General features: G+C 39.6%; 1 protein-coding gene across 11 annotated transcripts in view; it reads left to right on the top strand.

Moving 5' to 3' along the window:
* ARHGAP28 (Rho GTPase activating protein 28) overlaps positions 1–15,456 on the top strand; it is a 141,870-nt gene extending 126,414 nt beyond the window's left edge. For 8 of the 11 annotated variants that reach the window (XM_074352459.1, XM_010958088.3, XM_074352461.1 and 5 more), the window contains 4 exons: positions 3,135–3,191; positions 4,984–5,108; positions 9,367–9,431; positions 11,168–15,456. In XM_074352459.1, coding sequence (XP_074208560.1) covers positions 3,135–3,191; positions 4,984–5,108; positions 9,367–9,431; positions 11,168–11,262 — 342 coding nt within the window. In that variant the 3' untranslated portion in view covers positions 11,263–15,456. Of the gene's footprint in view, positions 1–3,134; positions 3,192–4,891; positions 5,109–9,366; positions 9,432–11,167 lie in introns of those variants that run through there. The other 3 variants (XM_074352458.1, XR_012502087.1, XM_074352467.1) reach the window with 3 other exon arrangements.
* The last annotated feature ends 1,212 nt before the right edge of the window (positions 15,457–16,668 follow it).

Below are 16,668 nucleotides of genomic sequence, written 5' to 3'. Positions count from 1 at the left end.
CATGAATATGCATTAAGTGTCAGACCTGTGCCAACCATGTGCCAGAGACGTGCAGAGGAGGAAGAAATGTGCTCCCACATGGGAAAGTGTGGTGACCTCATGGAGGAGGTGGCATTTGAGCTGTATCTTGAAGGATTAATAGCATTTTAAAGGGAAAAAGGGGGGGATGTTCACTCAGGGAGAGAAATAGTAAATCCCTAGGCAGTAAGGTGAGAGTATTGCTAACTGATTTGTCACAATCAAGCCTTTCAGAAAGACCAGTGAAACGGGGGTTTTCAGCTGTTGTTACTTCCAGCTGTCTTTCTGTCCCTTCTCCCCACTCCTCCTGGGTCTCACCCTGTCGCTGCTGCTGAACTTGACGCCCTCCAGCCGTTCCTCTTAGGTTCTGTTCTTGTTCTTCATTCTTTTTTCTTTCTGTTCCACAGACTGGATAGTCCCAATTGACCTATCTTCACATTTGCTGGGTTTTTTTTCTTCTGTCTCCTTAAATCTGCTGCTGAACCCTTCTAGTGGATTTTTCATTTCATTTGGACTTTTCAGCTCCATAATTTCTTTATGGTGTCTTTTTATAATTTATATCTCTTTACTGATATTCTCTGCCTGGTGAAATATCATCCTTATGGGGTTTTTTAGTTCTTTTTTTTTTTTTCTTTTTTTATTGAAGTATAGCCAGTTTACACTGTTGTGTCAGTTTCTGGTGTACAGCGTAATCTTTCAGTCATACGTATACAGACATCTATTCCTTTTCATACTATTTTTCATTATAGGTTATTACAAGATATTGAACATAGTTCCTTGTACTATACGATATAAACTTGTTTATATACTTTATATATAGTAGTTCGTATCTGTACATCTTGAACTCCTAATTTATCCCTTCCCACCCCTTTTCCTCCCTGGTAACCATAGGTTTGTTTTCTATGTCTGTGAGTCTGTTTCTATAAATAAGTTCTTTGAGTCTTTTTATTTTAATTCCACATATTAGTGATATTCTTTAGTTCTTCAGACATGACTTCCATTACTTCTTTGAAAGTATCTGAAATAGCTGGCTTCAGGGCTTCTTAGCAAGGCCCGTGTCTTGGCCTTCTTAAGGAGTTTCTTTTGAAACTCTTGACACTCCTTTTCCCTGTGTATAGGCCATGTTTCTTGCCATCTTTTGCATGTCTTATAATTGGTATTGAAGAACAGACATTTTGAATGTTACAATGTGGCAACTTTGGATTCTCCCCCACCCTGCTGCTCCTTATACCTGTTGTTGATTTGTTAACGACGTCTCTGCTGAACTAATTTTGTTAAGTCTGTGTTCTTTGTTTTCTGTGGCTCCTGGAGTCTCTGTTCCATTAACCTAGTGGTTAGCTGATGTTTGCACAGACATTCTCTTAAATACTTGGAACCAAAAAAAAGATGAGCTCTGTGTGTTTGTGTGCTGGGCACACCTTCAGTATTCGGCCAGTAACTCTGCCTGAACCTTCAGTTCCTGTTTGGACAGAGCTTAAAGGTCACCCAGAGGTGAGAGCTGAAGTTCTTTTCAGATCTTTCCTGAACATGCGCACAGCCCTGGGCATGCACATGGCCTTCTAGTTCTCAGGAATACGTTGGAGCTTTTCAAAGACCTTATTCCCCAAAACGTCTTGTTCTCTAGACTTGCCTCCCTGCTTTTTAGTTAGTTTGTTGTTTTCCCCAGCCGTTACCAGTGCGTCGGGCAGCAGTGACTGACACGTTTATCTATAAATGTTTTCAGCATTATGCCACTTTAGTGTTGGTCAGGTTCCAAGTCAGGCAAGATAAAGGCGGGCCTGTTGAGCCGGTCTTCCAGGGGACAAACAGTTAGAATTCTTCCTGAATGAGGTCGATTCTGCTCCCTCCACTACCTCTACCAGGAATGCAGGCTTATTATTTTCAAGGCTGTCACTGAGCTATGGAGCCAAGAAGGGGAAAGTGTAAGTTAAAATGCCACAAAATTCTTATCAACATCCAGCTGTTTTTCTTACTTAAGCACTCTCCTGGTTGCAACTTTTGGGTTAGTGCCCAGAGTTCTGAAAAGTTGATAACTGACATTTTTTTTTTTATCAGTTGATTCATTGCTTGTAGGAATGACAGACTTTTGGAGTCCTTACTCTGCCATGTTCATTCTGGAAAGTTTTAGTGGCCTAAGTGTGGAGCTGAAGCAGAGGTCAGGCCATGCTTTGTGAGCCTGGGCAAAACTGCAGTCTTCCTCTGAACCTCAGTTTGTTATATTTTCTATTTGGGAGAAAAAATAATGGTATCTATTTCACAGAGTTGTCGTTAGCATCAGCTCATACAATGTGGGTGTAAAGCATTATGTAAATTGTATAATGCTATATGAGTGTCAGTTGTTTTCGTGCTTTACTTGTAAATAGAACTCAGAATTTTAAAAGGCTCTAAGTACTGTGGAAGCAAGCACTTAAAGATGAAGAAATAGTCTTTTTTCAGTTCTGTCTGTTGTACTATACCATGTTTTTACTTCTTGACTTTGATTGAAATAGACAGTGCATTGACAGGTTACAAAATTTAAAATATTGGGAAGGGAAAAACTATAGAATAAAAATTGGCCACCTCTGACTTCCCCTCCTGAAGACAGAAAATGTCACCAGTGACAGAGCACATGTGTGCAGGGGACCACGCAGGTACATATTTCCAGAGAGGCGCAGGACATACAGGCGGCTGTGAACATGTGGTCTTTTTCACATGAATGGAGACATACCTGAAGCATTGTCCTGCATCTCCTTTACTACTCATGAAATCATGATGATTATTCCGTATCAGTCCACAGCGCCGCCTTCTTTGCTGCTTTTGCTTGGTATTCCACAGACGCTCCAGACTTACTCAAGTATTCCCATATTGTTGAACAGTTAGATTTATGTCCGTATTTTACTATTAAAATTTGAGCATCAATGAACGAGCTTGTACATATGTCATTTCTCACAGATGAAGTATATTTGTAGGATAAAGTTATAGATGTGGAATTGTTGAGCCAGAGTGCATATGTACTTTATAATTTGATAATATTGCCAAAATGTTTTCCATAAAGGTTGTACCAGTTTATGCTTCCAACAGCAACATATGCTTGTCCTGTTAACTTTAATCCTAAAGACTAAATGTGTTTTATTTAGGTTACAAGCCCCAAGACTTCAAAGGTACTACAAAAATCACCCTCTACAAGAAGAATGGTAAGAAAATGAATCATTTCCTTTCCTCCCTAATTATTAACAACCTACATAGTATTCTTTGGCTACATCCACCTTATCTGTGTACAATTTTGGTCATGAGGCACCTTCAAACATGACGTTCTCAATGTAGCACATGAAGGAATGATACAGGGGCTCAACTAACTGATAACTTAGAATTTGTGGTTAGGCATTCTGTACACAAGTGTCAGTACTGTAGAAGGTGAGAAGGAAAACGTGGTCATTATGATAACAGGGTCGACAATGTCAGGAGTGTGGAATTGGTCCTAAGAGGCTTCTGGGGAGCTGGAAGCGGAGAGACGTGAGATGACCAACAGAATGTTTAGGAGTGCTCTCGGCTGCAGTGACCCGGGGGCTCCCTGCCCCTCCCAACCCCAGACCCTGCACATCCGTTCCCTGGCATGCTCTTCTGGTTCTTGCTGGTGGTGGTAGTAGAAAAGTGCTAGGAGAACGAACCCTTTCAAACTAGTTTCCTAATGCTGCAGTGACAATACCCCAAACAGGGTGGATTAAAACAGTAGAAACTTACTCTCTCACAGTCCTGGAGGCTAAAACTCCAAAATCAAGGTGTTGTCTTGGTTGGTTCCTTCTGAAGGCTGTGAAAGGAGGATGTGTTTCTGACATCATTCGTAGCTTTTGGCGATGGCAGGAATCCTCAGCCTTCCTTAGCTTATATATGTGTCTCTCCAATCTCTGCCTCCATCTTTATATGGCATTCATCCCGTGTGTTTCCTCCTTTTTATAAGGATACCACTTACATTGGATTAAGGGCCCACCGTACTCCAGTTTGACCTTATCTTAGCTAATTACATGTGCAGTGACCCTATTTCCAAATAAAGTCACACTCTGAGGTCCTGGGCTTAGAACTTCAACATATTTATTTGGTGGAGGGAACACAATTCAACCCATAATGTATTTCTTCTAAAGGATATATTGAGCCAATTCACATAAACCTTCTATATCAACAATGCCATGCTTTGAGAATGTGCAGATTCAAAATGATTACCTGGGGAGTAACCAGATCCTCAAATAGAAATTTATTTCTGTTCATGTCTAAATAGAGAATTAATTTTTAAAACATTCAGAATTTTGAAACAAAAGGAACTTTCCAATCAATTCTAATAAAACAGAATTTTTTGTTAATCAGACAGCACCATTCTTTGAATATTTCATTTAGATGAAAGCTCTGAGGTCCTCAGGCCAATCAGAGCACATGAAAGCAGAGACACTCTCTTCCCCAACAGCTGTCCTCACTCTTCTCTTCAGTATTTTTAGCACACTTTGAGGGATCAAGTTTGGTGCCCATCTAGAATTCAGTTTGGAATGGCTGTTCTTTACTAGTAACTACAGAAAAAGGATACTTGAAAAACCATATTTTCAAATAGATCCTTAAATTTTTCAGAAGGTTGATCTCCTTAAATTGAAATACAGATTTCTGCTTCAAGGAGGCTTGTTTAGGACATTGTTTAAGAAAAGACACTGATAGAAGCAATAGATTTTTGTCATAACCCAGTATTACTTCAATCATGATTTTAAGGGATTTTAGTAAAGTAATATAGTAAGCATGTAACTAAAGTAAAATCCCAGGTCAACTTTAGTTATTAGTCGTCTCTTGTTAAAAAGAAAAGCAGTGTTTCATTCTGGTTAAATACTGGTCACATTTACATGTTTCCCTAATTCAGAATGCCGCTGATTTTCATATCTCTTAAGTGCGTTCATTGAGTGATACTCATCCGAGCTTGACAGAATGTGTGGAATTTTTCTTCATTGGCAGTCTGATGTGCCGGAAGGAGTCATAAGGGTCCACGCTCCGCTTCTCTCCAAGGTATCCATGGCCATTCAGCTCAACAGTCAAACCACAGCCAAGGATATCCTGGCAAAATTTCACTGTGAGAACAGGTGAGTAGAAGGAAATATAGGTCTCTGTTCAGGACAATGAGTTTTTTATCTGATAAGTAACTACAGGCATTTGAAAATATGATCTTTCAGAAAAATTAAAACCTGTTACTTTAGGGACTTTACCACTAGATGAAGAATCAAAGGTAGAGAAAGTTAAGTAGACCATAGAAGTATCAGTAACAAAAGATTTGTTTTTAAGGAATTTCTACAGTTGGGATTCTTAATAGGTATCTTCTGTCTTGGTGGCTTCACTTACTCAATGAGTTGTTTTTTTTTATTTAAATAAAAAATATAGCAAGTTAGTTTTATAGATATCTCAATAGATTTCCAGGAATATCATCATTCCAGGCTCCACTGGGCTTTAATTTAACTTGACTATATCAAGCAGAGTTTATATAGTTGAATGAACATCATAGCTGTTGGTTTCCCTAAAACATACTAGCCGTGAACCTGAGGATCAGAATGATGTTGACAGATAATATTTTTGCACATTTGCCTTGTCACCTTAAACGAGCATAAATCATGATAATTTTTGTCCAGGCATGCTTATTCAAGGATAAAAATTTGCCTTGAGGTTTTTGAAAGATGAGAATCACTAGTTTAAATCTAGCCATTATAAAGCAGGTACAGTTTGAAGGTCTCTAGTAAAAACAGATGGATACCCTATAAAAGAAGTTTTCTGATCATATTGAAAAGGAGTAGCCATGTTGAGTAAAAAAAAAGCCAATTGCAGAAAGTTACATACTGCAAGACTCCATTTATATAACATTTTTGAAATGACAAAGTTTTAGAAATGGAAAAGAGATGAGTGGTTGCCAGAGGTTGTGGAGGGGTGCTCATTGGAAAGGGAGATGGCTGTCATTACAGAAGAGCAGCGTGAAAGACCCTTGTGGTGTTTGAACTGATCAGAATCTTGACTGTGGTGGTGGATCAAAGAACCTCTATAAAGTTTTGTTGAACTAATACACAAACAAGTACAAGTGAAATGGGAAATCTGATTAAGATGGGTGGATTCTATCAGTGTCCGTATCCTGATTATGGCATTATACTGTAGTTTTGCAAAATGTTACCATGTTACCACTGGGGAGAACTGGGCAGAGATTCTCTCTGTATGATGTCTTACACACATGTGAATCTACAGTTATCTCAGTATAAAATCCAGTTAAAGGTAAAGCAGGAGTAGCCAGTATGAGTAATCTACGATGTTAGATGCCAGGATGGTGGTTTTCTGCAAGAGTGGATGGAATGGTGTCTAAGAAGGCATGACAGTGGCGTCTAAGAAGGTCCTGTGTTTTAGACGTGAGGCCTGGTTGCACATTATATTCACTTTGTGAAAAGTCTTTCAGTCATATGTTTATGATGTGTACACTTCACACACACACACAAACACACAAACATAAAAAAAAGAGTAGACAGAGGCCAACAGGAGCCCCAAATACGTATCCTCTCCACTGCTGGCCCTGACATCTAAGACACTGTTAATAGTTACCACTAGGCAGTAATAAAGAGACTTAAAATTCCATTGGAGAGATTTGGGCAATTACAAAACTGTCTCTCTACTCTCATGTAGGCCTTTTATAGGAAAAAAACAAAGGTTTCAATAAAAATAGATCAGAATCAATGAGCATAGATAGACTCAAATCGTTTGTACCAACTGCAAAAGATCTTATCCTATCCATTCTCTTCACTGATTAGAACTGTGGCGTATTTCAGCTTAAAAGTTGTAAGTGGGCCCATTTTTGCCTGTTTCACTAGAGTTTTGTATCCCTCCTAGGTCATCCCTCTTACAACTAAAATACCTTGAACATAACACAACAAATAGCGTAGACTCTGAAAGGCAGCAGGAAGCCTGCTGGCTGTCTCAGGACACTGGGTCTTGTGAAGGGACTGGGTGCTGAGTTCCTGGGTTTCTCCTGTGTTATCCCAGGCAGGTTGCGAAGAAACCTCCAGCCTGGTACAGGCACAGACAAAAAAGAGCTCCAAGGAAAGCCTATCCCCCAGCCAAAGGACCTGGGAAAGGGTGGTCTAATCTCAAAAAACTCTGGCGGTACTTGCCCTACTCCAACTACACACCAACAGGAAAACATGCTAACCGCCTGGGGTTTCAGTGGGACCAGACGGTAACTGACCTACCATGCCCCACCCAACAGAACCAGAGGCGATCCAGTTTCCAAGCAGGTATGTCAGCAGCGTCCTGCCACAAACTGAGCCTCTACCTCCACCCAGCAGCAGTGAGACTTAACCAGGCAGTACATGGCAGACCAGGAACCACCAGGTTTCACCCCACCCTCAGTGTCCGTAGGGCCCAGTGGGGAACTGAGCTCACCCTACCCAGCAGCAACAAAGCAGTGTGATCTGCCTGCCCTCTGTTTCCCTGCTTCCTGGTGGCAGCAGAGCCCAGTGGTGGTGGGTCTTACATTCCCAATGGGAAGCAATGAGGCAGTGCCAGTCGGTGCCGCACATTCACTGGGCAGGTATCAGAGGGGCCCAGCAAAAAAGCTGAAAATATGCAACCATCTATACAACACACAACTCATTTAGACGTGAGACCAGGAAAATCACAGCAGGAATACAAAGAGACAACAGATTATGCCAACAGTAAATTGAATCCAGTGTTAGAATTATCTGACAAGGATTTTACAACAGCCATCATAAAAAGATGTTTCAACAAGTAGTGGCAAACTCTTTTGAAACAAATGAAAAAAATAGAAAATCTCAGAAAAGAAATAGACGTTACAAAAAAGAACCAAATGGAAATTGTAGAACTGAAAGATTAACTGAATAAAAAAACCTCTCTGGATGGGCTCAGTAGTAAAGTGGAGACGGCAGAGTATAATCAGTAAACTCAGGGGCGTATCGATAGCATCATTTATTCTGAACAACGGAAAGGAAACAGACCAAAAACTTTTAAAAATGAATATGGAATTCATGGGCTATAACAAGAGAGGCAGCATCCGTATCACTGGAGTGTTGAACCGAGAGAAAACAGTGGGGCTGAACAAGTAGTTGAGCAAGTAACGACTGAACACCCCCCAGTTGGCAGAAGACACAACCCTACACATTCAAGAAGCTAAATGAACCCAAACAGGACAAACCAAAGAAAACATGCTAAAACATTGTAATTAAACTTGGAATAATTAAAGACAAAGAAAAAACCCTGAAATCATCCAGAGAGAAGTCATGCATCCATGCCATTGTATTGCTACTCAGCAGTAGAAGTGCAGCAACCTTGGGGGAACCTCCAGGGGTCTGTGCTGATTGGGAAAAAAAAGCCAATACAAAATAGTTCCATACTGTGATTTCCATTTATATATTTCCACTTGTAAATGACAAGTTTATAGAAATGTGGAATCCAGGGATAAGAGGTGGAGGCTGAGGACAGGGGAGGGAGGTGGGTGTGGCTGTGAGAGGGAAGTGAGGAGTCTTGTGCGGAAGGAAGTGCTCAGTGCCGTGACTGAATCCATGTGGACCTTCTGGCTGTGATATCACATGAGGGTATTGCCAGATTTTACTACTGGGGAAACAGGATGTGTCTATATTTTCTTATAACCACTTGAGAATCTACAGTTATCGCAAATAAAATGTTTAATCAAACAAAGAGCCCACATCCGTCTCCCTCAAGCAGAGAGCTGAAGACAGTCTTTTTGAAGTAACCAAGCGGAAAGTTATGGCTCAAGTGGGGCTCAGCCTTGGTCTTTCCAGACTATTCTGCCCCAGTGTCCTAGTCTGGGGTGGAAAATTAAAGTTGGGCGATTATTTTCTCTGACTTGCTTTCATTATACGGCAGAGACATGCAATGATGTCAACGTCAGACAGTTTTCAAAGCTCCAGGCAAACTTAGAAGTGTGACATGGGCCGAGGAGAGGCTCTCATTCAGGTTTTGGCAGATACAGAAATGAAACCTGACTTCTTCTGAACTGAGAGTAATGTGACCAATGACAGGACAGTGTGAAACACCATCTGCTCCTCGGCAGCCCTGATGTGCCAGTAATGGGGCCTCTCCTAAGTGGAGCTGACGGAGGTGGGTGGTGGAGCCCAGCAGCTTCTGTCTTGGTTTGGAATAGCTCTGTCCTCTGTCTCAGATGCTTGTCTGTGTCACACCAAAAAAAAAAAAAAAAGTTCTTATTATCACTTCAGTCATAATAATGGTTTGTGGGGTATATTTCACTCAAGGCAGAATGAATTGTTTGTTGCCATGTTATTTAATCCACTTCGGCTCATGGAAGAGGGTTGAAAGTATATTGCTTTCTTTTTTCAGTCATGGTTCATCGGAATACATTAAGATTCAGAACCAAAGGTTGTATGAAATTGGAGGTAATATAGGTAAGCATTCTTTAATAAATTTTACTCCTAAATTCTCTAATTACTGTGATGGAAATATGATGCTATTATTGTGGAAGTATATTTTGTAAATTTCTTAGATATAAAATCAAAATCACTGATGTTTTTAAATCTCATACAAGAACAGTAAGACTTTCCTAAAATATTTTCAAAATTTAAATGTAAATAGTTGCTGTGCATAGATTTGAGTCTTTCTGAGTTAGTCTGTAGAACTAGAGATTCATGCAAAACGAAAGGCGAGCATCATGGAACTTTTCAGAGTCACAATACTCTGTTTAACTTCCCTGTTTCATTCTTAGCCCAAATTCATTCTTCCTATTTCCCTGATGGAATGAAAGGAAGAATCCCGTACGTGCATCCATGTCCTTTTCTCCTTCTTGCAGTCCTCACAGTCAGGATGCAGTATCCCTGCTCCTGCTTACGCCGGCACCTCCCCCCGTATGATGAGGGCACGTCATCCTCCCACTGTCTCCTGTCATCAGCTTTTCCCTCCCAACCACGTCATTTCTATCTGCATAAACAGTTTTGTAATTTCTCACATCTTCGCAAAACTTTCTCTTGACCCCCTTCAAGTCTACTCCCATTTCTCTGCACCACTTACAGCAAAACTCCTTGAATCAGTCGTCTGTACTCCACTTTCCTCCTCTCATTCTCTCCTGAAGCCACTCCAGCCAAGCTTTACCCTTCAGCACTTCACCGAAGTTGCTCTTCTGTCGAGGTCACCAGAGAACTCTTCTGTTGTGAAATCCAGTGCAAATTCCTTCTGTCTTTATAACGGCCTGCGTTAATCTTTCCCTTCTTTGAGAAAACTCTCTTCACCTGGTTTCAAGGGCCACCTAAGCCTCCAGCTTTTCCCCTCACTTCACAGGCTGCTCCTCCTGAGTCTTCCTTTGCCTGTTACTTCTCATCCTCCCGGCCTCTAAACACTAGAACTTTTGTCTACATTTACCTTCCTTTGTGAGCTTACTCCGTCCCACTGCTCTAAATGCACCTGGATGCCATGCCTCTCAACTTAGTAGTATTCAGACACCCCTGCAGACCCTGCCTGACCTTGTATATCCCGTCACCAGCACATTTTGCCCTGGGGCCTTCATACCTGCTCTGACTTTTGTCAGAATGCTTCCCTCCAGATGGTTCACTTCTCATTCCCTCAGCTCTGCCGGGTGTTTGTCGCTGTACCACTTCTCAGTGGGACATTCCTGGACTGGACCTTTTCTCTGTGCCTTCCCAGCTTTCTTATTCTCTAATGTTGTCATCTCCAGATCTCTTGCCTGTAGGAGAAATGGAATGACCATTCCTAAAATGAACTTGATGTTAATCGCTTAGTCCTGGCTAAGTTACTATCTGTAAAGCCATTTGAGGACAGGTATTATCATATAAATGATTATTAATGATCGTTGTCATATAAATGAGTTGATACCTGAAACAAGTTCGGGCCACATTTTTCTAACTGATGTGGTGAGTCTAGGGAACAGTTTGCCTGTGGTTGGTATGTCTGTTTTTTCCACCGGGTCACATGGGATTTATTTGAAATACTTCACAGTCAGAAACAAAGAAAAGAAGGAAGGAAGGGAGGCTGGGTTTGCTATGAAACTTTAAAATGTATCTACTTTCGGCTGAGAGAACTATATTGCCTTGTTTGAGCCTTACAAATGCACACGTGCACACACAGACATGTGCGATCTCGAAAACATTCTCTGATTGTCTCTTTCTTTTAGGACAGCACTGCTTGGATCCAGATGCTTATATATTGGATATATATCACGCAAATCCGCAAGCAGAATGGGTGATTAAACCCCAGCCAAGTGTTTGAAATACCCCCCAAGATGGCAGCCATCATCATGTTACATGCCAGGAAGTCCTATGTTTGGTAGAGGAAAAATAAGACTGGTTTTGACATGTGTGTTCCTACAGCCCTCTTGGTGTCTCACAGTGTGAACTGTGAAAGAGGAGCTGGTTGACCATTTGAGCTGAAGCTTTCTCACGATGGTTCCTTGATAAGAGTGAAGGAAAGAAGAGGTGATCCTTCCAGAAGAAAGGCCAACATAGAATATGGAACTCTAATCATTTCTAATACTTTTGACTTCACAGCAGAAATGAACTTGGTCCTGTACCTGGGAACAGGAAACACCAAACACAAGAGGTGGAAAAGACTTTTTTATACTTATGTTTTATATATGTATACACACACACACACACACATATATATATATAGACCTTTTTGAACAAGAATGCCAGAAATAACAAAAATTTCTGATCTAAAAAATAATTCAGATCTACTTTCCAAAGAATCCATTTCCGAAGTCACAATACAATATTTATGTTCTGACTTGCTCCTGAGTTGGAGGTGGAGAGACTTCTGTGTAAAGAACACTGTATTGTTACATATGTTGTACTGTGTTATTCTGGTGCAAATGAACATTTCCCTATCCTTGAGCATTGACATTTTTTAAAGCTCATTCTCTTATGAGCACAGGCCCCCGCAGTTAAGGTTGGTTTGACGAAGGGTGTTCTTGTGCTCTCATAACCTTTGTTGTAGTCAGCAGTCACGGAGCCTCTGTCTTCTCGTCACGATCGTGGTGCTCGGTGAATAGCTTTCCATGTGCCAGACACAGATTTCCTTTCCTTATTTAACATATCATTTTTATATTTCACAACTGTAGATAATCACTTCTGCAGCCCCAGTTTTAAAATGCAGAACTGCCTTTATCCAACTGCTCTTTATCCAACAGTGCTGAAAAATACTATTATATCCAGATTTTCTATGCTGTAAAAACAGATTTTGTTTCTGTTCATCAATCATAGACTTGGCCAAGCACTGTGGATTAGCACCAGGCTTTAAAATCAGATGCATGTTTGGTGAGCTGAAAACTGTCTTGCTGTCAAGATCCTGCGGAGCCATTTTCCAGACCTTCAATTGGTGAGAACGCACAATTCTCCATGCTTCTGACTGAGAGCAAATCTAAAATGTGCTGGGGCTCAGACAGCCCTGCCTTTCATCTGGAGGCTGCAATATAGTCCTTCCAGGGTTGGCTAGAAATGGGGGCAGAGGTCTTATACATCCCACGTGTGTGCTTTGGATTAGAATCTACAGATTGAGATTTTAATGAATTTCAGTTTTAATGAAACTTAATGCCCAGATGACTCTCTTGCAATTCAAACAATAGACAGAGTTGCTTACAAAGGCAGAAAACATTCTATCTGCTTACCAAGTCTCAAAACATAATGTGATAATGTAAGCCCATATTATAGAAGTCTTTTATATCCTCATTGTGCCTTGATATCTGTAAAGCCATTACTTATATTCAGCATGGAGATAATTGCATTTCTGGCCATTAGATTTTGTTATGATTTTTATAGAAAACTCAAATACCTATTCGTTTTATTTGTTTATTTGAGAATTTTTATTTCATTTGCCCGAAAACCCATTAGAAGGTAAATGTGTTCTATTGGTTTATATTTATTCCTACATTTCATCAGTTCTCAATGCATGGCTAATTGATGGCGTCTGAGTTTACGTAACAGACTTGAATGCACTGAAGTGATTAACGTCACTGCCGGAATAAGTCTGATATCTCATGACATTTCAAGCATTTTCCATCTGACACCAGGCATTTGAGGGTCTGAAAAAATGCTGTTCTCATTTTTGCAATTCACACAACAGAAGTAAACATTTTACTTCATGTGGTTGCTGAGATTCAAGACATAAGATAGCAGTAATTTATGTCCACGTGCATTGAAGAAATTCTTCCAGTTAGCTACCTTATACTTCTGCATATATTAAAACAATGACTGATTTTTCTCATTGAGTTACCTGTCATTTAGAATAAATTCTGTTGTGTTTTGAAAATTCACAAATCTATCCATTTAATTTTTTATTTGGGAATTTTTACTTCATTTGACTGAAAATACATTAGGACTGATGCATAATTTCTGAAGGTTTTAAGATTTGCTCCACTGGTCATTAGTTTTAAGTAAATGGCTAATAGGTGACAGGTAAAAAACATTAAGTTTCTGAATTTCTTATCTACTTTTGGGTAGTTTTAGGTTGTCAGAGACTTAGCCCAGTCAATAACTTTAAATTAATCACTTCAAGGCATTCAAGGATGTGTGACAATTTTCTAGTAACTATATAATACGGAAGGCCATGTCAATACCAATATTACTGGATGTAATTTTTATTCTTAGTCATAGGGTTAACTAACTGATTAGGGAAGAGTTTACAGTAGACACACAAACTAATTTTTGTGTGGTTAAAGAAATTCTTTTTACTCATTTTGTTCCTTTTTTTTAAACTAATTTTATTCTTAATGAATAAACAAATCTTTACAGTTAAAATTTAAAAATGCCCACTATCTAAGTATTGAAAAAAACTAGTCTTTGCCTTATGAAGAGTTGTTTTTAAATAGTTGCAGTACTCTGCAAATATGAAAAATGTATCTACAGACAAAAGAAGCTTGAGACCCTGGGCTTCTAAGTTCTGTTCTTCATGACTTCCCACCTCACCCGGTCCCAAGTGCTCCTGGTGTACAGTTAGGAAGATAATATCCAGAAAGGCATTAAAGACAGTTAACATTTTAGGCCCTTATGCAGAAAAAAGCCCCAGAACTGGCTCATTCTTTCCCCATTTCTACAAAAGAAGACCCCATTGTTAAACAGCTCACTTAGGGATATGATTCTTGGAGTCATTGATCTTTGAACAAACTGGAATATTAATCTCTTTACAATGTGTATACAGTATAAACTACCTCACTTGTCTTTCTTGGGAAGAAAATTGACGGACGTTAACAATTTTCGTTACAAAATATTATTTAAGTCACTTTGGTTAGCTTTCAGTGTACATTTAATAATATACGTTTAATGATGTAAAGTATTTTTAGCAAAGGCTTTAAAACCAAAAATACCCTGTGACTGTGACGTGTGGTGTAGATGCTGAGAATCCAAGTCCCTTAGTCATTGTCGTGTGTTTTTAACTGTGTTGAGATGCAGGTTTTGAAAGGTCCGAATTAATTTCATCTCCTTTCACACATTTTCAACTGTTTTCTCCACATTGCACTTGACTGAAAGTAACAGGTTGGTGTCTCTTCTTCCTATCATGCATATTTGAACTGATTTTCATAAATGTATTACACATCTGAAAGGAATATATATTATGGGATTGACTAGTTCCTGTTTTCTGACAGGCACTTTCAACCTTTTTTTTTTTTTCATAAATACGTCACTTAATAAATAATGTGACATGGATTAAAATGTTTCTTTCAGGCATTTTCAACAGTTTCATACACACACACACCCCTTAATTTTAAAATAACATTTTCTTTCAGGCATTTTCCAACTATTTTCTATAACTATGTGATTTGCTTGAAAAATTGTATATTGTCACTAGGATGACAGTTTTTTATGTTGTCTTCCATCTCAGAAGTGAATATTGATACTTCTGTCCATCAGTTTCATTGTTAAATATACTATGTATGTTGCATTTTATCCATAAAAATAAAGAAAAAAACTTAAAAAAAAGAAAATCATAAAAAACCAAGTGTTAAAATTACTAGAATTAATAAGTACATTTAACAAGGTCACAGGATCAAGGTCAATCACAAAATCAGTTGTGTTCTACATATTAGGTAAAGACAACCAGAAAACAAAATGATAAAAGCAATACCATTTATAATAGCATCAGCAAATATAAAATATCCAAAAGTAAATGTAATGAAAAATGTGCGAGGCCTCCCTTATTACTGAACACCACAAACATTGCCAGGAGAAAGCAAATAGGAGCTAAAGAAATGGAAAGACAGTCCATGTTCATGCACTGGAAGAGTCAACATTGTTAAGATGTGGATTCTTTCCAAGTAGACCTATAGGTGCAATGAAATTCCTATAATAATCACAGGAGTCTTTTTTTTTTTTTTAAGAAATTGAAAAGCTGATTTTTAAATGTATATGAAAATTCACAGGACTTAGAATAGTCAAACTATATTGAGGAAAAATAAAGTTGGAAAACTTACCTTGTTTCAAGAATTATTACAGAGTGCTATAATCAACACAGTGCAGGATTGATTTTAAGATAAGCAGAAAGATTAATGGCACAGACTAGAGTTCAGAAATAGACACACACATGTATAATCAGTTGATTTTTGACAAACAGCCCAGCAATCCAGTGAGGGAATGGAAGGTGTTTCAAAACACAGTGCTTTGTCTGTCCCTCACAGTTCAGAGGGCCTGGTGGTCTTTATCACTTCAGTCCAGGTAAGATGAGCAGGTGGTCTCTTTCTGAGTACCTCCTGCACCCTGGACAAATACAGCGTCATTCCAAAGGGTTCACTGTTCCCCTGGATGTCCTGGCCTTTGGCACAGAGACGGACACTGATAACCAAGCAGATGTGCCTTCCCTACCCTTTCTTTTTTTTTTTTGGTGCATCTGTTTAATGAATTTGGAAGAGTAACGGAAATCGTCACCATTCCTACAGTTTCTTTCCCTGTTCCTGGGAGGCACTTTCCCTGCGGCATGGCTGATGAAGCTGTCATTCCTAGGCCCCTAGTTTGTCACCTTGAGGGCACATCTGGGTTCTCTCTCCCTGTGGCTCTTCACTACGGAGCGTGTGCTCTCCTTGGCTGGCCATTCTGGAAGATTCTTATCCTGCCTGAGCCCAGTTTCAGTCTGTTCCACTAGATCAATTTGGAATCCTGCTGGCTGTAACAAGTGACGAAGTACATTACCTCATTTCCAAAGATTTCTGCAAAATAGGGTTTGACAGCAAAGTATACAAGCAGATGGAAAAGAATCTGGAGTTCCAGGGATACTGGGGGCTCCCACAGACATGCTTCTTTCATCGTCCCAGCAGTAGGTGACACCTTTTCTGACAGTCCAGACAGAAATTGGGGGGGGGGGGGCACTCACCAAAGATTCATCTATGTTTTATCAACTAACAATCACATGTGGACTCTTACAGATTGTCATCTTATTTATGAACTTTCATGTTGTAACAATTCATTCTCAGCAGTTGCTCTGCATTTGTATAACATGTTTATCACTGCACAGCAGTGACTTTGCTACAGTTCTCAGCACCATGTCCTGAGGTAACAGATTGGGAACAGGACTGTCTACCATGTAGCCCTCACTGTGTCACAGTACAACAGGACAGGAGAACTTAGCCGCAGAAGGAAAGAATTGATAAATTGGATCCATCACATTTTAAGATTTCTGCTCAGCAAATAC

Source organism: Camelus bactrianus, chromosome 24 (genome assembly GCF_048773025.1).
Source record: "Camelus bactrianus isolate YW-2024 breed Bactrian camel chromosome 24, ASM4877302v1, whole genome shotgun sequence".
NCBI lineage: Eukaryota > Metazoa > Chordata > Mammalia > Artiodactyla > Camelidae > Camelus > Camelus bactrianus.
This window is presented reverse-complemented; position numbering and strand designations above follow the sequence as displayed.